The sequence below is a fragment of the Odontesthes bonariensis genome, chromosome 14 (genome assembly GCF_027942865.1).
Source record: "Odontesthes bonariensis isolate fOdoBon6 chromosome 14, fOdoBon6.hap1, whole genome shotgun sequence".
Classification (NCBI taxonomy): domain Eukaryota; kingdom Metazoa; phylum Chordata; class Actinopteri; order Atheriniformes; family Atherinopsidae; genus Odontesthes; species Odontesthes bonariensis.
Window position 1 is genome coordinate 36,899,412 of NC_134519.1, and position 26,805 is coordinate 36,926,216.

The 26,805-nt window shown below is 42.3% G+C and overlaps 1 protein-coding gene across 2 annotated transcripts in view; it reads left to right on the forward strand.

The window, feature by feature from the left end:
• The window catches only part of LOC142399497 (disks large-associated protein 1-like), a 205,885-nt gene that overhangs the window by 173,002 nt on the left and 6,078 nt on the right, over positions 1-26,805 (forward strand). For both annotated transcript variants that reach the window (XM_075484215.1, XM_075484216.1), the window contains exons 12-14: positions 2,262-2,394; positions 14,577-14,668; positions 19,913-20,065. In XM_075484215.1, coding sequence (XP_075340330.1) covers positions 2,262-2,394; positions 14,577-14,668; positions 19,913-20,065 — 378 coding nt within the window. The remainder of the gene's footprint in view (positions 1-2,261; positions 2,395-14,576; positions 14,669-19,912; positions 20,066-26,805) is intronic.

A 26,805-nucleotide genomic window follows, 5' to 3' on the forward strand; every position in this document is an offset into this window, starting at 1 on the left:
CTCCTCCCCCCTCACCTCCTCCCCCTCCTCCACTGCGGACAACAACACCAGCCCCCAGCTAACGGTGACTACAGGCCAGGTTAAGAGGCAGCTGGATAGACTACATCAGGGGAAGGCTGCAGGCCCTGACGGCATCACACCATGGATCCTGAGGACCTGTGCCAGCCAGCTGTCTCCTGTACTGGTACATCTGTACAACCTGAGCTTGAGTCAGGAGAGAGTCCCGTTGCTGTGGAAGACGTCACACGTGGTTCCTGTCCCCAAGAAGTCGAGGCCATCCGACCCAGAGGACTACAGACCGGTCGCTCTCACATCTCATGTGATGAAGGTCATGGAGAGACTGGTCCTAGCCCAGCTGAGGCCTCAGGTGAGGACGTTTCTAGACCCCCTACAATTTGCCTACCAGCCCCACTTGGGAGTTGATGATGCTGTCATCTTCCTGCTGCAACGAGCCCACATGCACCTGGATGGTGGAGGAGACACTGTGAGAATCACATTCTTTGATTTCTCGAGTGCCTTCAACACCATCCAGCCCCTGCTACTGGGTGAGAAGCTGCGGGGGATGGGTGTCCACAACTCAGTGATCTCCTGGGTTACTGACTACCTGACAGGCAGGCCACAGTCTGTCCGTCTGGGCAGTGTCCTGTCTGATGTGGTGGTCAGTGACGTAGGAGCTCCACAGGGAACCGTGCTTTCTCCTTTTCTCTTTACCTTATACACCACTGATCTCCAGTACAACTCTGAGTCATGTCACCTACAGAAGTTTTCTGATGACTCAGCTGTTGTCGGGTGTATAAGAGATGGAGAGGAAGGGGAGTACAGGACACTGGTGGACAACTTTGTGGAGTGGTCTGAACAGAATCACCTGAGGCTGAACGTCAGCAAGACCAGAGAGATGGTGATCGACTTCAGGAGGAAGAAGAAGACGCCTTCACAGCCACTGAAGATCAAGGGGGAGGTGGTGGAGGAGGTGGATGACTACAAATACCTGGGAGTGGTGATCGGCAACAGACTGGACTGGGCATCCAACACTGACGCTGTGTGCAAGAGGGGGATGAGCAGACTTTATTTCCTAAGGAAGCTGAGATCCTTCAATGTGTGCAGCAAGATGTTGGAGACCTTCTACCACAGTGTTGTTGCCGGTGCCATTTTCTTTGCTGCTGTGTGTTGGGGAAGCAGCATCAGAGCCAGCGACTCTAACAGGCTGGACAAAATCATCAGGAAAGCTGGCTCTGTACTGGGACAAAAATTAGAGTCACTGGAAACCGTGGTGGAGAGGAGGACACGGAAGAAGCTGTTATCTATCATGGATAACATACAGCACCCTCTTCACCACACAGTGGACAGACAGCGGAGCACCTTCTCACACAGACTGCTTCAGCTCCGCTGTCGAAGGGACAGATACAGGAAATCTTTCCTGCCACATGCCATCACCCTGTACAATAATAGTTAAGTGTCATTATGGTATCTCAATACCATAACTGCATAACCGCACAACTGCATTGTTGCACTTTGATGTACATATATTTTTATTATATTTATTTTATTTTTATTTTTTATTTTATTTTATTTATTTTATTTCTATTCTTATTTTTATTTTTACTGTCTGTACGCTGCTACTGCAAAATAATTTCCCAGCTGGGATGAATAAAGTAGTTCTATTCTATTCTATTCTAGACCTATTGAGTCCATTACTTTGATAAAAAATGTGGCAACAATTACATCAGTTGGATTGGAAGAAACTTTCATTTGAGAGGGTACTACTAAAATTCCAGGTCAGAACATGGGAGTAAATGTGCTTACGGTGTTCTGAGGTGGATGATTGTAGGGATGATTGACCTCCTGATTAATTCAACTTTCGGACTTTTATCACGGTGTCCAGCCAAACATAATGAACAAAAGTGCTCTTTTTCTTTCCGTCCAGGTAACTGTAATGCTAGTGTGGAAGGTGTTTGCCCACACATACCCCTAATTGGAAGTGTGTGCACATACTGTCCACATGCAATCTATTTCCATTCAAGAGCTTTAGACAATTAGAAATATTCAATATTTCCCTCTTAAAAATATTATAAGAAACTTCATTTATCAGCCCTTCCATGAATTTCACATCATAAATTAATCTATAATAATCCAGAATTAATAGAATGCAGACTCCGAAGTTATATACGATTTTCCTCAGTCGTGATTTTGTGACATTATAGTGAATGTACGGATTTCATGTGTCTCTACAGTTTGTGAAAGTTTAAATGTTGTGATGGTAGGTGGTGCAGCGATCAGTGGTGCAAAGAGATGGACGCTGGTTCCTGAAGCTGCTGCAGGCTGAGACCGACCGCATGGAGGGCTGGTGTCGACAGATGGAGCTGGACCAGCAGGAGAACGACCTGCCTGAAGACAGTAGGTCTTTTTGTGATGCATCTCATGATACACATCATTCAATTTCATTTCATTAAATTCAGTTTTATTTCAATTGTGCCACATTACAACAATTACAATCTCAAGACACTTCAAAGTCCAATTCAAGCCAATTGCAATCCAATTCATTGTAATACAATCAAATCCAATTGATTAATTCCAAATTAGTCCAATTCATAGCCAACTTGAAAAAAAAGTAGCCGAGCTAAGGAAACCAACAGATTGCACCAAAACTTCTCTTCAATCCAATCTCCCGTCCTGAGCATGCACTGTGGGAAGAAAAAATTCCCTTTTAACAGGAAGAAATCTCTGGCAGAACCAGAACCAGGAAGGGCGGCCATCTGCCTGGACCAGCTGGGGCTGAGAGGACAGAAAAGAGGGGACAACAAACACTGTAACACCAGGCCAGGGATACCTGCTGAGAGAGAGAAACACAAGTTAATGACAACAATGATGTCACATGTACATGGAGAGGAGAGAGAGGAGAAGGAGGAGAGGTGCATCATGGAAGGTCCCCCAGCAGTCTGGGCCTATAGCAGCTTAACTATGGGATGTTTCAGGATCACCTGAGCCATCCCTAACTTACCCAGGCTCCGCCCTCGCAGTGACGCAACACCTTCGGCTCTGCCACACTTACTCAGGCAAACTGCTCATTCAGGTGGATTCGAGTTCCCGAAAAAATGGGAACTCCACCCACTTTGTCGGGAAGCAATCAACTTTGAGCAGCGCCAACGGCCCAGGGTAGAGGCGTGTTCAAGGTAGTGACGTGGTGAACTGCCACTCAACCCATGGATTGTACACGGAAGTGCTTCATTCAATATCAACATGGAGCAGCGTCAAGCTTTTGACACTGCTGTAGATGCTGTAATGAAAGTGTTCGACGGGAGATTCTCGTTAAAAATCGAGCAAAGAACAGCCCTTGAATCATTTCTTGACAGGAAAGACGTTTTCGCCTTGCTCCCTACTGGCTTTGGTAAGAGTTTAATCTACCAGTTAGCCCCGCTGGTAGCTAAATCATACGTCAGAGGAAAGAGGGGTGTGATTGGCTTAAGCTTAGGCACAGCCTTTTCTGGCCACAACCAGTAGCAACCCGAGGGAGGCGGGTTGACCAGGCCATTTCGAATCGTATTCGTTATGGTCTTGGTCAGACCAGAATCTCGAAGAGATTTGAAAGTCTATGTTAATCAGGCTATCCCTAACTATAAGCTTTATCAAAAAGGAAAGTTTTAAAGGCCTACAGAAAGGTGATTTTTTGCACAAAACTGAAATAGCAGATCGATTCCTTATATACCATGGAATTTTTTTTTATGATTTTAAAATAATTTTAGGCCCCTGGATAGTCCTGATTAGGCCCAATAAACTATCACCACATTTGACTCGAATTTGGCAAACTGGAACGACAGGTGCGTGACGTCGCGAGTGCCAGCTGCTGGAACAACCCCCAGTAGTTCTCGTAGCGAAGCCAGCAGTTTGCCAGACCTGGACAGCTTCTTCACGGCAAATTTCGATGTGTGCCGCGGGACGTCGCTTGGAAATATAAAACGTTGGGTTCAGTGCAGTTTTTATTGCGAGTAGATGTACGAAGTGCGTGTGTTGCCCTCAGCACCAGCAGCTCACACCACTGGGGACAGAGGAAGCAGAGAGACCCGCGGTCGGACAGGAATCCACCTGGCGGAGAGCGGAAATCAGCCGGCAGAGCGACAGGTGGATTCCCCCTGAGTGTCCGCACCGCAGGGTGCTGAACACGGCGGGATGGCTCCGGCTGATTTCACCAGAGAGGAGGCAGGCGGACAGGGAGGCACAGACACAAGTTCCGACCGCAGGTCTCTCTGCTTCCTCTGTCCCCGCAACATTTGAAACTTTTCAGGTGAGAAAGTAGTCGTTTAGATCCCCAACGTGTTGAAAACCTGACAAAATACCGGCTGTTTACCATTTTGTTCCGACAAATTCGGCGCTGCTAAAGCTAGCCGCAGTGAGCAACGCACTTCCGGTTATTTTGACAAAATAAAATACCCGTTGCCTTTTATCATAGGGAAAGCCATTACGTGCTGTTGTTTTGAAAACAGGAAGTGAACCTACCCTCGTTGTAGCTAGCTTGAAACTGCGGTTTTGACAGGAAATGCCGGGTTGCCACCGTCCTGCAGTGCTTCTGTCTCGGCTTGTATGGTGTCGCGGGGCAACTGATTTGTCACTCACAAAACAAGTTGAATTGTTGCTAGATTCAGCCAGATTGAGCCCGAAAGTCGCTAGATTATTTTTTTTTGTCGCCAGAGATGGCCAAAAGTCGCTAAATCTAGCTAAATTGGCAACACTGAGGCAGCCAGGAAAAACCATGGCACTCCAGTCTGGAATTCCAGGAAAGTTTCCTAGCGGCAAATTCAAAATCGCAAATTTCATGCGTTTATGAAATGTTTTGGTGTAGAGTCCAATGATCATTATTGTTCCTCTGTGTATGTATTATCATTATGTATTGGGTGTAGTGTCAGCTTTCTGTAGGCCTTTAAGCCTAGAGAGGGTGTCTGCTTCCTGAAGCTAAACTGGCAGCTGGTTCCACAGAGAGGGGCCTGATAACTGAAGGCTCTGCCTCCCAAACTGGCAGCTGGTTCCACAGAGATGGGCCTGATAACTGAAGGCTCTGCCTCCCAAACTGGCAGCTGGTTCCTCAGAGAGGGGCCTGATAACTGAAGGCTCTGCCTCCCAAACTGGCAGCTGGTTCCACAGAGAGGGGCCTGATAACTGAAGGCTCTGCCTCCCAAACTGGCAGCTGGTTCCACAGAGAGGAGCCTGATAACTGAAGGCTCTGCCTCCCATTCTACTTTTAGAAACTCTGGGAACCTCAAGTAAACCTGCAGTCTGAAAGCAAAGTGCTCTGTTAGGAAAATATCTTACTATGAGATCTTTAAGATATGATGAAGCTCGGTCATTAAGAGCTTTATATGTGAGGAGAAGAATCTTAAATTCTATTCTGAATTTAACAGGGAGCCAATGAAGAGAAGCTAAAACTGGAGAAATATGATCTCTGCTGTTAGTTCTCATCAGAACTCTGGCTGCAGCATTTTGGATCAGCTGGAGGCTTTTCAGAGAATATGTGGGACAGCCCAATAATAAAGAATTACAGTAGTCCAATCCTGAAGTAACAAATGCATGGAGCAGTTTTTCTGCATCACTCTGAGACAAGATGTTCCTGATTTTAACAATATTACGAAGGTGAAAGAAAGCAGTCTAGAAACCGATCCTGGTCAGAAATAACTCCAAGGTTCCTCACTGTAGGACTAGAAGCCAAGAAAATACCATCTAGAGTAACTATATAGCTAGACAATTTCCCCCTGAAGCGCTCAGGTCCAATGATAATAATAATAATATTAATAATAACTTTGATTTATATAGAGCCTTTCAAAAGACCCAAGGTCGCCTTACAAAATCATAAACAAAGAACATGGTCTCAGACCAACAAACAAACAAACAAGCAGAACACAAGATACACAGATAATATAACAGACAGGGTGAATGGGGATTACTGGTTGAAAGCCATGTTGAACAGATGAGTTTTGAGGGTGGTTTTGTAAGTGTCCAGAGATGGGGCATTGCATATATCAGGGGGGAGAGAGTTCCAGAGGGTGGGTGCGGCACAACCGAAGGCCGATCCCCAAAGGTGCGGAGTCGGGGGCGAGGAATGGAGAACAGGCCGGATGTGGTGTGGAGATGGAGGAGGTCTGACAGGTACCGGGGGGGCAGGCCATGGAGGGGCCAGGCCATGGAGGGGCCAGGCCATGGGGGGGCCAGGCCATGGGGGCGCCAGGCCATGGAGGGACCTGTAAGTGAGGAGTAGGATTTTATATTTTATGCGGAACTTGACCGGGAGCCATCGGAGGTGAATGAGGGTGGGGGTGATGTGCTGCCAGGGACTGGTGTGAGTGAGGACCCTGGCAGCTGAGTACTGGGCGTACTGGAGCCTGTCCAGGGTTTTGTTGGGAATCCTGAACAGGATACCGTTGCAGTAGTCCAAAAGGTAGGTGACGAAGGAGAGATGGAGTGAATGAGTTTTTCTGCCAAAGAATCGGAGAGTGATGGTCGGAGTCTGGCATTGTTTTTCAGATGAAAGAAGGCAAATTTGGTGATAGATTTGATGTGGGTCTGGAATGAGACGGTGGTGTCGAGGAGCACTCCCAGGCTGCGGACCTCAGGGGATGGAGAGATGGTTGAACCTCAATGGTCAGGAGAAAACCTCCAACCTTTCTGAGTAGGGTATTGGGGGCCACCACCATGAGCTCTGTCTTATTGCTGTTTAGTTTGAGTAGATTTGATGATGTCCAGGTTTTGATTTTAAGGAGACAGTTGACCAGACACTGAGGGGGAAATGGGCAGAGGGTTTTGTGCTAATGTAAAGCTGGGTGTCATCAGCATATGAATGAAAGTTGAAATAATGGCGGCGGATTATTTCGCCTTGCGGGAGCATGTGGATGTTGAACAGAAGGGGGCCAAGCACTGAGCCTTGGTGGACACCGTGGTTAACAGGGGTTGAGGAAGAGGGAAAGCCAGCGTGGGTGACAAATTGTTCCCGGCCGGAGAGGTACAATTGGAAAAACAAAAGGGCGGAGTCAGTGAGGCCAAGGTAATCGGACAAGCGGGGGAGGAGAATGGGGTGGCTGCAGAACGGTTGAGGATGCTGATACAACTAGAGTCAGTGGCGATGAGGAGGTCATTAGGGATTTTAATGAGGGCAGTTTCAGTGCTATGGTGTACTTGGTAGCCAGACTGAAGGGGTTCATAGAGCTCATGGATGGACATGTGTCCAAAGATAACGACTTCAGTTTTGTCTGAATTTAGAAGCAGACAGTTCTGAGTCATCCAGGTCTTTATGTCTTTAAGACATGCTTGTAGTCTGACCAACCTATTGGGTTCATCTGGTTTCATAGATAAGTACAGCTGAGTATCATCAGCATAGCAGTGGAAATGTATGCCATGCTGTCTAATAATGTTACCTTATGGAAGCATGTATAAAGTGAAAAGAATCGGTCCAAGCACAGAACCCTGGGGAACTCCATGACTTACTCTGGTGTGTGAGGAAGATTCTTCTTGGATAGCTTGACATCATTATGGCTATGGCGGCAGCAGCTGCGAGTGGTTCGGCAGGCTCCACTCATGAGCAGAACGTTTCCAACATCGCCGTTCATAATCTCCTCTACTTATTTTTTAAGACTCTTTTCTTTCTGTTTAGCAAACTATTGCATTGGACTATCAAACGATGCATAAAACACAAAGGCAAACTTGAACAAGGCAATATCGGCCTCTACCTGCAAACCTGCGGTGTTTTACTAGGCCTACTGGTGCCAATGTTTTTTATCTGCAACGCGCCGGAGTCTCTCACGGCAAAAGCGCATCACGCCCACAATATTACCGCTGATCCGCTGGGCATTTTAACAGAAAAAACACAACTAAATTGGTTCGGATTTGGTTATGTCACAGTTTTCACACGGATTCTTAAGGAGGGTCGGGCTCAGGTATTCACGCCTGCACGCAAAACCACCACCAGGCGAAAGGCCAACCCGTCATCAGCCAAAATGCTGCTACTGCTACTACTGCTATCAGGAAATGTCCATCTAAATCCTGGACCTCTCTGCAATTCAGAGGTTAACCCAACAATGCAAAATATCATCCCGCTGCAGTTAGAACCATCCACAGTGATCTCGTCCATCAGAACTGCTCCGATAGGCCTACCTACAACTTCCACGCAAATCACCCTGACTCTGGCGCCGGACAGTGTCTGTCACGGTGGAGACGGAGCAAGTTCTGCGCTTGGGAGTCGGTTTGCCAGAGATGACATCTGTCGGCGGGGCTCTTTTGCGGAATTGTTGACGGGGGAACAGGCGAGTCCAGCAGCCGTCGGTGGAAACGACGAGCCAGATGACCAGAGGTCCACAGGTGCCCGCGGAGAGGCCATTGGGTTCATGCAGCGGCAACAGTCGTATCCTCCGGCCCCGGTGGGGAACACGGAACCATATCATCCAGAACACGTAGCTGCTTCGGCTGAGGTAACGTTGGAACAACTCGGGACTGCTGGCACGGACAACGCGGCCAGGTCGGTGGCCCGCACAGACCCACACAACATCCTACCGGCCATGGTTTACCATCCTCACGGTGAATCAACTGTAACAACTGACGAATGTCAACAAAGACGGTGTCACGTGAGTGCCAAAAGTCATTTAGCAAATCGCGCAACTTTGAAACAGAGACGGTCAAGACTTTTTCAAACTGTGAATCATGCCCAAATCATTTGGAACTCGGACACAAAACTCAATGGAATTTTGGGAGGACATATAAATGTCAGAAGCATACTACCAAAAATAGATCAGATACAGAACTTACTTATGGAGTCTAAGAGATTTTTTGTGTATGTCTGAGACTTGGTTGACCAGCAACGTTCCTACTGACCTAATATATCAGGATACACATGTTACAGGAAAGACAGGCCCAAGGGAAGGGGAGGGGGTGTTTTAATTTATATTAGGAAACAGTTTAAGGTTTTAGAACTTGAATTGAATGTGAATGTGGAGAGTTTAGGACTTAATGTTATTCTCTCACCAAACATGAAATTTTATATAGTTGTGCTTTATAATCCTCCATCTCATGATATAAATTTCTACAAGGATCTAAGAAAGTCTTCTGTCTATTGTTGAAAATTCTTGTGAATGTATGTTGTTTGGGGACTTTAACATTAATTGGATAGACAAAAGGGGCAAGACAAAACTTAAATCAACTATGGGTAAATTTAAATACAAACAGTTGATTGATAGACCTACACGAGTTACTAGAACGAGTGAAACCCTTATAGACTTTTATAGATTTTTACAAATAGGCCAGAGAGAGTAATAAAAACGTATCTTATTACTGGCCTCTTATATCATAACATGACACTGATTATAAGAAAGCTAACTAAAAAACGCCTAATCTATCATACCAAAACGGAAAATCACACTTTAACAACTGGTATTCCTAAGTCCAAATTGGCTGAGTTTGAACATGATCTGAAGGAAGTCAACTGGGAAAGGGCAACTATAGAACCAGATACAGACCATAGTGAAAACACTTTTGCATCTATCCTGCATTACATAACTAGCAAGCACACAAAAACCTGGAAAAGTAAACCTAAGAAAAAGTCTCTTCCATGGTTTAATAGTGACATCCTTCAGCTCATCAAAGATAGAGATTTAGCTCTTAAAAGGTCTTTAATGACTAAAACCAATACTGACCATTCTATTTATACTAGTTTGAGGAACAAAGTAGTGTCTGAGCTGAGGAAAGCAAAGACTAGGCATTTTTACAAACTCATTGAAGAGGCCAATAGCAATAGTTTTAAATTATGGCAACACATAAACAGACTAACAAACTCAAGTAAACGTAAGCACCCAAAGATAAACTGCCTGAATGTATGTGATGAACTCACTACTAGTAATGAGTCAATTGCAAATGGTTTTAATAATTTTTTTATTGAGTCTGTGAAAGAATTAGCAAATCATTTTAAATCTACTGAGCCACCTTGTGATGACTTTGACCAGGATCACACAAACTCCTTCTACATAAAAGAAGTAACCCAGGTTAAAGTGCAAAAGGTTATTGCTAACATGAGTAATTCTATGGCAAAGGATAACCATAACTTAAATACTGCATTTATCAAGAAACATCAGAGTTGTCTGTTAGAGCCAATCACGTACTTAGTCAACTTATCAATCCAAACAAATAGGTTCCCAGAAAGCTGGAAAACTGCAATAATTACTCCAGTTTATAAATCAGGAGAAAGAGACCTGGCAGGTAACTACAGGCCTATCGCCATCCTCCCGGTAGTCTCAAAAGTTTTAGAGAAATTTGTAGCTGAGCAATTAATGGAGCACTTAGAGTCTAACCAACTGCTTTATCCACAGCAGTTTGGTTTTAGAAAAAAATACTCCACAGAATCAGCAAATTGTTATCTACTGGAGAAGATCAAAACTTCGCTGGATAAAGGAAAGGTTGTAGGGGCAGTGTTCTTGGATTTAAAAAAGGCCTTTGACACTGTTAATCACAGTGTCCTACTCAGTAAATTAAAAAAATTTAACTTGTCGCCTGAAGCTCTCAAATGGCTTAAATCATATCTGGAGGGTAGACAACAGTGTGTTAGGGTCAATGGGGTAAAGTCTGGTATGTTAGCTAACAGCATGGGCGTGCCACAAGGATCCGTGCTTGGTCCATTGCTGTTCACTATGTATATTAATGACCTGCCGAGCTGCTGCCCAAGTGTCAACTGCCAGATGTATGCTGATGACACCATTATCCATGTGTCCACTAAAACACCCAGCCTGGCTGGCGAGCACTTGACGCAGGCTTTATCAAACATCTCGGCTTGGCTTGAGTTGTCCCATCTTACTCTTAATGTAAAAAAAACGGTATCCATTTGCTTCTCAATGTGTAACAGGCCTGATCATGACCTATTTCAGGTCAGGATTAAGGAGGAATCCACTGAAGTAGTGAATGAGGTGAAGTACTTAGGCATCATAATTGACAAACATTTGAAATTTAGCAGTCAAGTCAAGTACATCTGTAAGAAGGTCAAGCCAAATCTTAACTGTTTTTGTTTCATCAGAAGGAACCTGTCTCACCAAGCTGCAAAACTGTACATGCATGCTATGATTCTTTCTCATTTATCATACTGCGTCACATCATGGTCACAGGCTTCCACAACCACTATGAAACCTATAGTCTCCATATACAAGCAAGCAATAAAAATCATGGACCAAAAACCAATGAAATGGCATCACTGCCGCATCTTAAGGAAACACAACCTTTTAACTTTTGAAAATTTTATTAATGTCAGTACTCTAAGATTCTTTTTTAAATGTTTGAATAATCATATGTCTACACTGTTTTCTGAAGTGGCCATCAGATGTCAGAGCTCTCACAGAGCGACCACACGAGCATCCACTGGTGGTAATTGTCTCATCCCACAATGCAAGACCTCTTTCTGCCAGTCTGCTCTCTCTGTAAAAGGGGCCAAACTTTGGAACTCTCTACCCACTGAATTGAAATTAGAGACCAATAGTAAAGTTTTTAACAAAGGTCTCAAACAGTGGCTAAAATCTAATCAACAGTGCACACATGAATAGCTCTTAACTAGTTACTGCTTACTCATACTGCCTTTGCTCTGTTGCCTTTTTATATTCCTTATTGTGAATTGCTTGTATTTCTTTGACTTATTTCCTCATTGTCTTGTTGCTATTTTTTGTTGTTGTTGTTGTTGTTGTGGTTGTTGTTGTTGTTGTTGTTGCTGTTTTGTTTTTTTCCCATATTTCTGTCTGTTTTTTCCTTTTTATTTTTATTGTCCTATATCTTAACTGTCCTATCCTCTCCAAGCTGCCTATGGACAAGTGTTGAGAATTAGCACTTGTGCTAAAACATTTAAACAATGCATCTGGTGCGTCCAATGTAATTGCTGTCCATATCAAATAAATAGAGAAATAAAAGAAATTCATTTACAAGAACAAACTGAAATCTATCAGATAAATATGACTTAAACCAGCCTAATGCAGTTCTTTTAATCCCAATAACATGTTCAAGTCTCTGTAATAAGATACTGTGATCGACCGTATCAAATGCAGCACTGAGATCCAAAAGGACAAGCACAGACACAACTCCGCTATCAGAGGCTAAGAGGAGATCATTGGTAACTTTCAGCAGTGCAGTTTCTGTGCTATGATGCACTCTGAATCCTGACTGAAACTCTTAAAACAGATTATTTCTGTGTAAGTGATCACAAAGCTGAGCTGCAACTATTTTTTCAAGAACTTTAGACAAAAATGGGAGATTGGATATAGGTCTATAATGAGCTAACACTTCTGAATCAAGAGTAGGTTTTTTAAGTAAAGGTTTAATTACAGCAACCTTAAAAGTCTGAGGTACATATCCTGTCAACAAAGACAGATTGATCAAATCCAATATGGAAGTGTCAATTAACCTTCGTCTTGTGTTAGGGTCGGCACCGACCCGTTTTTAGGTTTTAAATGCATAAAATAACCATATAAATTTGTTTATTGCATCAAGGCTTTATGACTTTGTCAGGAACCTCTATTTCAACAAAATAAAACAAAAAAAATTGTTTTCACTAAATTATAAAATGCTCTAGTTGAAATTAAGATCTTTGTGTTGTTAGGGTCGGTTTCAACCCAGTTATAGGGTAGATTATAAAGTAATAATTAGAGCCAAAACTGAAATCACAAGTTCACTGTCAGCCAACACACTGCTTTTCATTTTGTGTTTGTACTAAAGTTCTATTGCTGAAAATAAGAGACTTTTTTTTGCCTTTTTCTTGAAGTAAATATATGGGTCGAAACTGACCCGTAACACCATAGATGTTACTATAGTTAATAATATTAAAATGAAAAAATAAAACTAATTTATTTAAGAGATGTGTTCTAAATCCCCTCAGTAATAGTCAGGTGACATAACAACCTTTTATTTATTGATTCTCTTGAGGTTGATTTTACATTTTTTTTTTATTGAAATCGAGGGGTATACTGACAAAAACAAGGCCCAGGGGCCCACACCAAAAATATTAAAACCAATATTTTTATGGATAAAGAAGCCTAACAAGGTAACCAAGAGATGAGAAAACAAATTGGATGATAGATGATTGTTTTTAGTGTATTTTACCACTAAATTAAAACACGGGTCTAAACCGACCCGTTAACATAAGAGATGGTAACAGGGAACTAACACAAGATGAAGGTTAATGGGAAAACCTCCCTGAACAGTCTGGTTGGGATTGGGTCTAAAACACAAGTTGATGGTTTAGAAGAGACTATTGCTGTTGTTAGATCAGAGAGATCAACTGGACCGAAGCCGTCTGAATACAAATCAGGTTCTAAAGATACTTCTAAAGCTGCTGTACTTGATGATACATCACTGATAATAGTGGGAAGGACTCCATCAATCTTCTCTCTGATAGAAACAATTTTATTAATAAAGAAGCTCATGAAATCATCACTGCTGAGAGTTAAAGGAATAACTGGCTCAGCAGAGCTCGGACTCTTAGTCAGCCTGGCTACAGTGCTGAAAAGAAACCTGGGATTATTCTTATTCTCTTCTATCAATGATGAATAATAAGCAGTTCTAGCTTTACGAAGGGCTTTCTTATACATTGTTAAACTATCTTTCCAGACTAACTGAGACTCTTCTAAATTAGAGGAACGCCACTGTCTCTCCAGCTTTCTTGCAGTCTGCTTTAAAGCACGCAGCTGTGAATTATACCAAGGAGCCAGCCTCTTCTGACTGATTACCTTCCTTTTCAGAGGGGCAACATTGTCCAGTGCTGTACGCATTGAAACTATAGTGCTGTCAACAAGAGAGTCAAGTGCTGCTGGAGTAAAGTTTAGGTAGTCGTCCTCTGTCATATCTGCACATGGCAGTGAAGAAAAGGATGATGGAATTAATTCTTTAAATCTGGTTACAGCATCCTCTGATAGACACCTTCTATATGTACATTTCTTCTCAGAAACTGTATAGTCAAGTAATGTAAACTCAAAGGTTATCAGAAAATGGTCAGATAAGACAGGGTTATGAGGGAACACTGTTAACTGTTCACTCTCAATGCCATAAGTCAGCACAAGATCAAGGGTGTGATTAAGGCATTGAGTCGGTCTGTGTACACTCTGAGAAAATCCAATAGAGTCCAATATAGAATTAAAGTTCATATTCAGGCTGTCATTTTCAACATCTACATGAATATTAAAGTCACCCACTACAATGACTTTATCTGTACTCAGCACTAACTGGGATAAAAACTCTGAGAATTCAGACAGAAACTCAGAATAAGGGCCAGGTGGACGATACACAACAACAAACACAAGAGGTTTCTGGGATTTCCACTTTGCGTGGGAAAAACTGAGAATCAGAGATTCAAAAGAGATACAGACCGAAACCACCTAATATCTGCTTAGTGGACCTCAAAAGATTTGTAGCACAGTCAAATAACTTAATTGCTGCATTATGATATTGTTGATAAGCTGAAAGAAAAAAAATGTTTTTTTTTCATGTTTTATGTTCATGTAATGTGCATAAAGATAAAAAAAACTTGTACATTTCCTGAAGAAGAGATGGACATATTGTAAAATGTTATACTCTGTCTGTGCTCTGAGTCCTCGGCAAGATGAGGAGCGCTATCGGAAGTGCACAGCTCCTGATGTCCCAGAAGTTTCAGCAGTTCCGAGAGCTGTGTGAGGAGAACGTGGTGAGTGAAGAATTGAGAGCATGCACACAGTAATGACCAATCAAAAAGTACATACATATATATATATATATATATATATATATATATATATATATATGTTATCAAGCTCAGTCACTAATGTCAGCTAATAATAATGCTAATGAGATATGTGATAAAAGATAAAGACGTTGTATGTTTTAATTTCAGAGCAGTATACAGGACTGAAACCTTTACTCATGACACAAACTGTGTAACACAAGACTTTTCAGAAGATGGACCACGGTCATGCCCTGTCCACTTTGACTGGCTGTTTTCTTCGCAGAACACCAAGCCTGCCACCGAGCAGCACTTTATTTAAACAATGTATTCGCATTTTTGTACAGTCCGCAAATGTATTTCTGTCAGGATCAACAATTTTAAAATCTAGATATGCAAACGTAGGCCTTTCTGCTGTCATTGAGGGGTGATGAATTATTCTGTCATCTCAAAAGACAGAGGGAAATAACATGAGTCAGATGAAAGCCCAGATGGCCCAGCTTTAAATCAGCACTGAAACACAGCATGCTTCTGTGGATCAGTGAGGAGTATAAGAAAGTCTAAACTTAAAACTACACATGCACAGGCAAGTTTACCATTGCTCAAATGTAGCCTGATCCTAACCAATCTCCCTTCCTGAACGTGCACGAGGCTGTGGAAAGAAAAATCTCCCTCAGCTGGTACATGGAGAATAAAGAGAGCAGAGGGAGGAGAGGTGCATCATGGGAGCTCCCCCAGCAGGCTGGGCCTATAGCAGCTTAACTATGGGATGTTTCAGGATCACCTGAGCCATCCCTAACTAAAAGCTTTATCAGAAAGGAACGTTTTAAGCCTGGTCTTAAAGGTAGAGAGGGTGTCTGCTTCCTGAAGCCAAACTGGCAGCCGGTTCCACAGAGAGGGGCCTGATAACTGAAGGCTCTGCCTCCCAAACTGGCAGCTGGTTCCACAGAGAGGGGCCTGATAACTGAAGGCTCTGCCTCCCAAACTGGCAGCTGGTTCCACAGAGAGGGGCCCGATAACTGAAGGCTCTGCCTCCCAAACTGGCAGCTGGTTCCACAGAGAGGGGCCTGATAACTGAAGGCTCTGCCTCCCAAACTGGCAGCTGGTTCCACAGAGAGGGGCCTGATAACTGAAGGCTCTGCCTCCCATTCTACTTTTAGAAACTTTGCTCTGTTGGGAACAATGTGCACATTTGCGAAGTTGCTTTGCCACAAATACCTGCTTGGTATTTGTGTGTGGATGACAACATACTGCACATCCATAGTTTTCATTTTTGCACACATTGGTTAATTGTGTAATACATATATGTGAACATGATGAGACTAATTTCTCTACAGGAGCTGGATCTCCTCATGGTCTGGGGCAGTGGGGGACCTAACTTTGGACCCATAGGAGGCAATGTCCCTAGTTTTCTCTGCAGTATTCTGGTAGAACTTTATGACTTGATCATTTGTATCTTGCATTTTTGCAGATTAGTGTCAGAAACTCTGTTTTTCTTTCAGCATTTTCTTAGCTTCAGGGAATTCACTGCATTTTGAGGGGGGAAGTCATGAAAGACATAGCGGCAAAAATTGCTGTAAAATACTTCCTTTTTTCTGCCATGTTCTCCAGGTTAGCTTTGCTGTACTAGCTGTTTCATTATTAGCCTTGGTGTTACCAGGACTACAGTCCCAGTTTCAGACTCTCCCCTCTGCTTAAAGGGACACTATGTAATAAATTAAGTCATTTATTAGCTCAAATCAACATATTCCGCCAAATGGCTTACAGCCGCTAATGCTAAATAGATTTTATTCCTTGGCACATATGTCTTTGTGTTCATTAGCTTTCTTTTTGTAAGTGCATCATCTTCTTCTTTTTATTATTATTCCTATGCTCCCCCTGGATATCTTCTTTTTGGCGTTATGCTCACATTTGTAAACTGTTATTTTGTTGATTTACTAATAAAGTTTAAAAAAAAAAAAAAAAAGCTAAATAGATTTTATCTTGTAAATGATCCCACTAATAATGCATTGATTGTTACCAAACTTCTGCCGTAGTACACATAGGCTCTTAACTCACAAAACGAGGCATTAGAAAGTTTGTAAGTTTACCGGGAGTTTATTTACCGCTGCTAATGCTCCTATTGCTAACACAGGCTAATGCTAACGCTGCGTCGACGTCACTTCCGGTAACTCCCGGAATATGACTAATTGCATTGCTTGCACACCAAAGGAGATGTTATGTTATCTGACATGTTATCTGTCATCTGTATTCATAGTGTTGTTGTATGTGTGTTATGTAATCCTTTGTACTGTGTGTCTTGATTTCTTTTTGTTTGTATGGACCTTGAGTCTGAAGCTATAGCTTCTTGAATCTTGACACATTCCGCTTGCCGTAGTTCAAGAAGTTGCAGCGCACATTTGAAAACGTGAGGCGCTAGAGAGCAAATTCATTCAACTTTGCAAAATAAAATTGCACCACTAGATGGGGGAAGAAATTACATAATGTCCCTTTAATCTTGTCTGTCAGTTTTTTTAATGTTCTATTGCTTGGCCTATTGTCTTCTCTGAACTCATGGATACAGTTGAGATGGCTTTGCAGAGTAGCATCTTCGCCATGGCACTTTTTTGAATTTCAATTCAATTTGAGTTTCATTTCTGGAATATCTTTAGTGGAAGTGGTTTTCCAAGGTACTACTGAGTTCATGCGGTTATATTGATCATAGTTTCATGACAGTTCCTCCTGCAGTGCTGCCTGAAGGCTTGAAGGTCATCCAACAGTGCTTTCTGTCCTTGGCAAATTCAAGACCCTCACACGATGCCTCTTGTCAAATTACTGATAGAACTGGTGTACTGTATATCCTTTCCAGTCAGTTAAGGTTAGAAATTCATTTTCACTTTCTTAACCCATTGAGGCCGGGAAAGCATTGCCGCATTTCTACCTTTAAAGCCGGGGGCGCTGAAAAAAGCGTACACGTCTTTTTTTATGTATAAGGTTGTTTTGCACCAATTATTGACCTCTGCGCCAATTAAATGCATTATAATAGACACATGAGAGTGTCGTCATGTTCCTCGTGTCATTGTTTTGAAGTTAAAGCTGCCGTCGGCAACTTTTTTTTAGTCATATTAGCTTGAACTGTCATGGGATTCTGGAAGTAGAATATTAAATAGGCTGTTTAGGAAAAATCCCGAAATCTGTAGCTCCCTCTGAAGCCTGTAATCATGCTTGCAAAAATCGAGCGCTCCCGGCTGTTTTTAACCAATCAAGTTAGGGTGGAGGAATCCTACCTGTCAATCACAGCTTGTGCACACGCTGCTGAGCGTGAGTCTGCCCCAGCTTGTGTGCGCGCACACTGGTGTGAAATCACGTGCACAACCTCGTCCACAGAGGGGGAGGGGTTTGGAGCTTGGTAGAGGTTGGGGGAGGGACCTGAAAGTTGTATCAGTTCGAATTTTCTGACTTTAGACTCGGAATTTTGAAAACCTGCCGACGGCAGCTTTAAGTAAGTTACAAACAAGCATGGAGGACTTTCAGTGGGAAGACATTTCAGACGGTAGCGATTGTGAGGAGTTTCTTGGCTTTGATGATGCTGATGAACGTGCTGACCCAATTGATCGAGCTTTATGGCTAGCACATATGTTTGAAGATGACGATAACAGCGAGGATGATTTTGAAGGGTTTGAATGTGAATGGAAGACTGACAATTACCACCGTAATCGACGGAGAGATTTCAACCGCACACCAGGGGTGAAAGTGGATTTACCTGCAGATGCCACACCGTTGCAGGCATTTAATCATATTTTTACTGAGGAGCTTTGGGCGCATCTCGTGTCCGAGACGAATAGATACAGTGAGCAGGTACTTCAGACTCCAGCTCGAGCAAAGATGGCAAGGTGGTCACACGTAACTGTGCCGGAGATGAAAACGTTTATTGGAATGTCTATGGGCATGGGGCTCCTTGTGCTGCCAGTACAAAGAGACTGGAGATAAAATAAATAGATAAATAATTTAAATATAAAATTACATTTTATTACTGTTTTCTAATTGAAACTAGCGCTGTTCCTGCACTTTACTTTTTACATTTTCTATTTTCGTGAAGGTGTATGTAAATAAACTCAATGTCCAAAGAAAGCCACAGGTGTAAGCTCTCAAATACTTTTTGAATTTTGTTTCTATCTGCTACAGAGGCTGAGAAATCAATCATTTAGTAGGCGTTGACACAATTGCTGAATTTCCAGAAAAACTTCAGGTTTTAGGGGGTCTTTCTGAAATCGCCCATAGGTTTTACAGGCATTCTTTTCCAGGCGTTTTAGGCCTAAATGGGTTAAACCAGTTCATTTTTACTTACAGAAGCATATTTTTTTTTGGGTTTAAAACTAAAAAGAATAGCATTAGCATGGGTATTACTGTTTAGTGATATATGTCAGGGTGGTGTGAAGGGAAGGACACGGATGCGGACTTAAGAAAAGAAAACTGGATTTATTCTCCAAAAAAACGAAGTAACACAAAGCGCGGCTAGGCCACATTCAAAAATCAAACTGTAGAAAAAACAAACAAAAAGACTTGGCATGGAATAAATATAAATACTTAGCTTGGAAAAAACTGGTAGCATGGGTGAACAGACATCAATGGCAACAAAGATCCGGCAAACTAAGAGGGGAGACTGGAAACTAAATAGGGAGTGAGAGTGAGTGCAGCTGAGGGAAAAAACACAGGTGAAGTGAGTGAACTAATAAACAGAGTGCAGGGAAACTAAGACATGACTAAACTAAACATGGACTAAGAACCAAAAACCAAGACATGAACACAAAAACGTAACCAAAAACATAAAACTAAAAACGAGAGTTCATGGGCGTGACAATATATGAGTGATTTTGACCAGTACCAAACTGACTGCAGCAGACTGACAAGTGTTACAGATAGGAGGTGACTCTGAAGAAATTCACAGAACATTTAACACGTGAAATTATACAGTTGACCCCCAAATAATATCTCAAACCTGTAACTAAAAATAATATGCTGCCCATTTAAGCTATTAAAGAGACATGAAAGCATAGCTTTTGGTAGGGAGACCAGCTTCCATGGCATCAGGGGCTGAAGAAGAGTTGATCAAACTCAGTTCGACATGTGACACCAGTAATATAATGTATCCATATCTCTCTTTTTGTTGGCATATTAGGCATCACATCACTACAGACCAATTGGAAAATGACTAAGTAACTCTTCTTTCTCCCTCTTATGCTGGAATAGAACCCCAACACCCACCCTCGTCCCGTGGCCTCAGACCTGGCTGGTTTTTGGGATATGCTTCAGCTGTCAATAGAAAATATAAGCCTCAAGTTTGACGAGCTTCACCAGCTGAGGGCCAACAACTGGAGACCCCTGGATCCTCCTGACAGAAAGGTACATGCATGTCAATTTCCAGCATTTTATCAAGCATAGTGGTGGTCCGGGAACGTTGCTGTCTGGATGTCTACTTTAATAGTATGTCCAATCTTTTATTTATTGGCTGTTTTGAATGTAACTGAAAGTCAAGTTTGGCAGCAAAGGACTTTTAAGGGGATGTGTCACAGCTCTGCTGCCAGAATGTGATATCTATTTTCTATCAATTCACACAAACTGTGGCAAACTCAATGCTTGAACAAAAGAATTGAATGGATGTTATTATTGCTTTGCATAAAGAAATGGATTCCAGCTCAAACATGGAAGTTCATTTGCTTTTAGAACACAGTCATGATTGAGCGAAAATTCATTTATTTCAGTTAATGCAATAAATACTTGATAGAGAATATTTTTAACTAAAAAAAACTAAAGTGAGCAAATGGGCCTCTTTAAAGAAAATGATGTCAACACAAGTTTAGAACAGTCAATATCACAGAAAGTCACTGGAATGAAATCATTGTGACAATTTGGCATATACAGTAGGACACATCTGGCCCTGTGAGACTACCAGTTTATTATGCACCCACTGATGTTAATCTGACCATACCTCAACATGTCTGATTCAGGACCAGGTTGATATCTATACAGCCAGAAAGCCAATTCAGTAGGAATCACATGGTGGGAGTGAGAGTCCCATTGTATCATTTTATCATTCAGGGATTCATCAGTGTGTATCAGAGAGAAGCTGTCAGAGACCTCAGACACTATCAGCAGATCAATCATTTGATGTCCTATTCACCTAAAACAGACACCATGGGTCCTAACTTTGGGGTTTTACCCACAACTGGTTTAGAGCATCTGAAAGCAACAGCAGTCTGCCTCAGTGCAACTAAAGCAGGACTGGAGGTCCACTGGCATCAGAAAGCCGGCTTTTTGTTGTGTTTTCTAAGCCTACCAACATGCTTTAGGGATAGGTTTCATTGATTTGTTTGTTTGTCCACCACTTTCACTGCAGGTGAGTGGGGGGATTCCCCTGGAGACCAACAGGGTCCTGAAATGTAGCTATAGAACTGGTCGTTGGTCTAGCTGTTGTTACCACAAGTAATTTTTCCCAGTCCCCTCAGAGCCTAATCCCAGTTTTCTGGATAGAAGCTTTCCATTGTATTTATGTTTTTAATGTGCAGGTGGTGATGCCCAGAGGCAAAGCTGTGGCAGCACTTTGGATGGTCAAATCTCTCCTCAGTTTATTCATGCTTCCTTTAAATGGGAGTGTGCTGATAAACTCCTGGTGCATAAGGTTGGAGTGTAAGAAGGCATTGTATCCAGGCTCTCCCACTGAACTGTCGCAGTATTACACAGTATTACGCAATATTACGCAGTACTACGCAGTATTACACAGTATTACGCAGTATTACGTAGTACTACGCAGTATTACGCAGTATTACGTAGTATTACGCAGTATTACACAGTATTACACAGTATTACGCAGTATTACGCAGTATTACGCAGTACTACAGAGTATTACACAGTATTACGCAGTATTACGCAGTACTACACAGTATTACACAGTATTACACAGTATTACGCAGTATTACGCAGTATTACGTAGTACTACACATTATTACACAGTATTACGCAGTATTACGCAGTACTACGCAGTATTACGAAGTATTACGCAGTATTACGCAGTACTATGCAGTATTACGCAGTATTACACAGTATTACGCAGTATTACGTAGTACTACGCAGTATTATACAGTATTATGCAGTATTACGCAGTATTACGCAGTACTACAGAGTATTACACAGTATTACGCAGTATTACGCAGTATTACACAGTATTACGCAGTACTACACAGTATTACGCAGTATTACGCAGTATTACGCAGTACTACAGAGTATTACGCAGTATTACGCAGTACTACACAGTATTACACAGTATTACGCAGTATTACACAGTATTACGCAGTATTACGTAGTACTACGCAGTATTACGCAGTATTACGCAGTATTACGCAGTACTGAGCAGTATTACGCAGTATTACACAGTATTACGCAGTATTATACAGTATTATGCAGTATTACGCAGTATTACGCAGTACTACAGAGTATTACACAGTATTACGCAGTATTACACAGTGTTACACAGTATTACGCAGTACTACGCAGTATTACGCAGTATTACGCAGTACTACAGAGTATTACGCAGTATTACGCAGTACTACACAGTATTACACAGTATTACGCAGTATTACACAGTACTACAGAGGATTACACAGTATTACGCATTGCTACACAGTATTACACACTATTACGCAGTATTACGCAGTATTAAACAGTATTACACAGTATTACACAATATTACGCATTGCTACACAGTATTACACAGTATTACGCAGTATTACGCAGTACTACACAGTATTACACAGTATTACGCAGTATTACGTAGTACTACGCAGTATTACGCAGTATTACGCAGTACCACGCAGTATTACACAGTATTACGCAGTATTACGCAGTATTACGCAGTACTACAGAGTATTACGCAGTATTACGCAGTACTACACAGTATTACACAGTATTACACAGTATTACGCAGTACTACACAGTATTACGCAGTATTACGCAGTACTATACAGTATTACACAGTATTACGCAGTATTACACAGTATTACACAGTATTACGCAGTATTACGTAGTACTACACAGTATTACGCAGTATTACGCAGTACTACACAGTATTACGCAGTATTACGCAGTATTACGCAGTACTACACAGTATTACGCAGTATTACGCAGTACTATACAGTATTACACAGTATTACGCAGTATTACACAGTATTACACAGTATTACGCAGTATTACGTAGTACTACGCAGTATTACGCAGTATTACGCAGTATTACGCAGTACTACAGAGTATTACGCAGTACTACGCAGTATTACGCAGTACTACGCAGTATTACGAAGTATTACGCAGTATTACGCAGTACTATGCAGTATTACGCAGTATTACACAGTATTACGCAGTATTACGTAGTACTACGCAGTATTATACAGTATTACGCAGTATTACGCAGTACTACAGAGTATTACACAGTATTACGCAGTATTACACAGTATTACACAGTATTACGCAGTACTACACAGTATTACACAGTATTACGCAGTATTACGCAGTACTACAGAGTATTACGCAGTACTACACAGTATTACACAGTATTACGCAGTATTACACAGTACTACAGAGTACTACACAGTATTACGCATTGCTACACAGTATTACACACTATTACGCAGTATTACGCAGTATTAAACAGTATTACACAGTATTACACAATATTACGCATTGCTACACAGTATTACACAGTATTACGCAGTATTACGCAGTACTACACAGTATTACACAGTATTACGCAGTATTACGTAGTACTACGCAGTATTACGCAGTACCACGCAGTATAACACAGTATTACGCAGTATTACGCAGTATTACGCAGTATTATGCAGTACTACAGAGTATTACGCAGTATTACGCAGTACTACACAGTATTACACAGTATTACGCAGTATTACGCAGTATTACGTAGTACTACACAGTATTACGCAGTATTACGCAGTATTACGCAGTACTACACAGTATTACGCAGTATTACGCAGTACTATACAGTATTACGCAGTATTACACAGTATTACGCAGTATTACGCAGTACTACGCAGTATTATACAGTATTACGCAGTATTACGCAGTACTACAGAGTATTACACAGTATTACGCAGTATTACGCAGTATTAAGCAGTATTACACAGTATTACGCAGTATTACGCAGTACTACGCAGTATTACGCAGTATTACGCAGCAGTATTATGCAGTATTACACAGTATTACGCAGTACTACGCAGTATTACACAGTATTACGCAGTATTACGCAGTATTACGCAGTATTACACAGTATTACGCAGTATTACGCAGTATTACACAGTATTATAGAGTATTACACAGTATTACGCAGTATTACGCATTGCTACACAGTATTACACAGTATTACGCAGTATTACGCAGTACTACACAGTATTACGCAGTATTACGCAGTACTACAGAGTATTACACAGTATTACGCAGTATTGCGCAGTATTACGCAGTATTACGCAGTATTACGCAGTACTACGCAGTATTACGCAGTATTACACAGTATTACGCAGTATTACGCAGTACTACACAGTATTACACAGTATTACGCAGTATTACGCAGTACTACAGAGTATAACGCAGTATTACGCAGTACTACGCAGTATTACGCAGTATTACGCAGGACTACGCAGTATTACGCAGTATTACGCAGGACTACGCAGTATTACGCAATATTACGCAGTATTACGCAGGACTACGCAGTATTACGCAGTATTACGCAGAACTACGCAGTATTACGCAGGACTACGCAGTATTACGCAGTATTACGCAGGACTACGCAGTATTACGCAGTATTACGCAGGACTACGCAGTATTACGCAGTATTACGCAGGACTACGCAGTATTACGCAGTATTACGCAGTATTACGCAGGACTACGCAGTATTACGCAGGACTACGCAGTATTACGCAGTATTACGCAGGACTACGCAGTATTACGCAGTATTACGCAGTATTACGCAGGACTACGCAGTATTACGCAGTATTACGCAGGACTATGCAGTATTACGCAGGACTACGCAGTATTACGCAGTATTACGCAGGACTACGCAGTATTACGCAGTATTACGCAGGACTACGCAGTATTACGCAGGACTACGCAGTATTACGCAGTATTACGCAGTATTACGCAGTATTACGCAGGACTACGCAGTATTACGCAGGACTACGCAGTATTACGCAGGACTACGCAGTATTACGCAGTATTACGCAGGACTACGCAGTATTACGCAGTATTACGCAGGACTACGCAGTATTACGCAGTATTACGCAGTATTACGCAGGACTACGCAGGACTACGCAGTATTACGCAGGACTACGCAGTATTACGCAGTATTACGCAGTATTACGCAGGACTACGCAGTATTACGCAGTATTACGCAGGACTACGCATTATTACGCAGTATTACGCAGTATTACGCAGGACTACGCAGTAGTACGCAGTATTACGCAGTATTACGCAGGACTACGCAGTATTACGCAGGACTACGCAGTATTACGCAGTATTACGCAGGACTACGCAGTATTACGCAGTATTACGCAGTATTACGCAGGACTACGCAGTATTACGCAGTATTACGCAGGACTACGCAGTATTACGCAGGACTACGCAGTATTACGCAGTATTACGCAGGACTACGCAGTATTACGCAGTATTACGCAGGACTACGCAGGACTACGCAGGACTACGCAGTATTACGCAGTATTACGCAGGACTACGCAGTATTACGCAGTATTACGCAGTATTACGCAGGACTACGCAGTATTACGCAGGACTACGCAGTATTACGCAGTATTACGCAGTATTACGCAGTATTACGCAGGACTACGCAGTATTACGCGGTATTACGCAGTATTACACAGGACTACGCAGTATTACGCAGTATTACGCAGTATTACGCAGGACTACGCAGTATTACGCAGGACTACGCAGTATTACGCAGGACTACGCAGTATTACGCAGTATTACGCAGGACTACGCAGTATTACGCAGGACTACGCAGTATTACGCAGGACTACGCAGTATTACGCAGGACTACGCAGTATTACGCAGTATTACGCAGGACTACGCAGTATTACGCAGTATTACGCAGTATTACGCAGGACTACGCAGTATTACGCAGGACTACGCAGTATTACGCAGGACTACGCAGTATTACGCAGTATTACGCAGTATTACGCAGTATTACGCAGGACTACGCAGTATTACGCAGTATTACGCAGTATTACGCAGGACTACGCAGTATTACGCAGGACTACGCAGTATTACGCAGTATTACGCAGGACTACGCAGTATTACGCAGTATTACACAGATCCTCCTCACTCGGTGTATCTGTTAGTGTATCTGGAAATGTTGGTGCTCTCTTTCAGCTCTATTCGTTCTGACTGCTTTGTTGTACTATCGACTCTGTTGGCTTCCTCATTTGCTCTCATTGTTGTCATTTTTCTTTCTTGTTGTTTTTTGTGTTGACAGTGAAGACGCTTGCAAACAGCACCACGGGGCCTTGACCCGTCTGGGCCTCCATGGATCCATCATGTCTGTCTTTCCATCCACCCGTCCATGCTTCCTTCTGCTCCTCCTCTCCTCTGCTGCCTGCAGCCATCTCACCATGTGTGGCTTTATGTTTTCTGTGTGCTTGCTGCAAATGGCAAGACAGATGAACAGAAGAGTGTGTGGCCTTTCTTACTGCTAAATCTCTATCTTTTTAATATGAGTGCTCTGTTTACTTAGCAAGCCAAGGAAGAAAGAATGATGAAGTCAGTTAAATGCTTCATCAGTCAAACACAAAGAGCAGTTGGATGAACTCAGAAACCAACACCAAAACTTCTCTTCAATTCAACCTCTATCCTGAGCCTGTTATACAGTTATTATATTGAATTTTTTTTTTTTTTACAATAGCAAGAAGAGACTTTTTCTCATCGTGACATTCTGCATTCTCACATGCTTGGAATATTCTTGTTTTTCTATACTTTGGGCTGTGGAGAAGCTTCAGTCAGCATCCTGTGGGTGGAGCTGCGTGGACCCCCCCAGTCCAGCTCAGACTCTTATCTTACAAAGCTAAGTGCTTTAC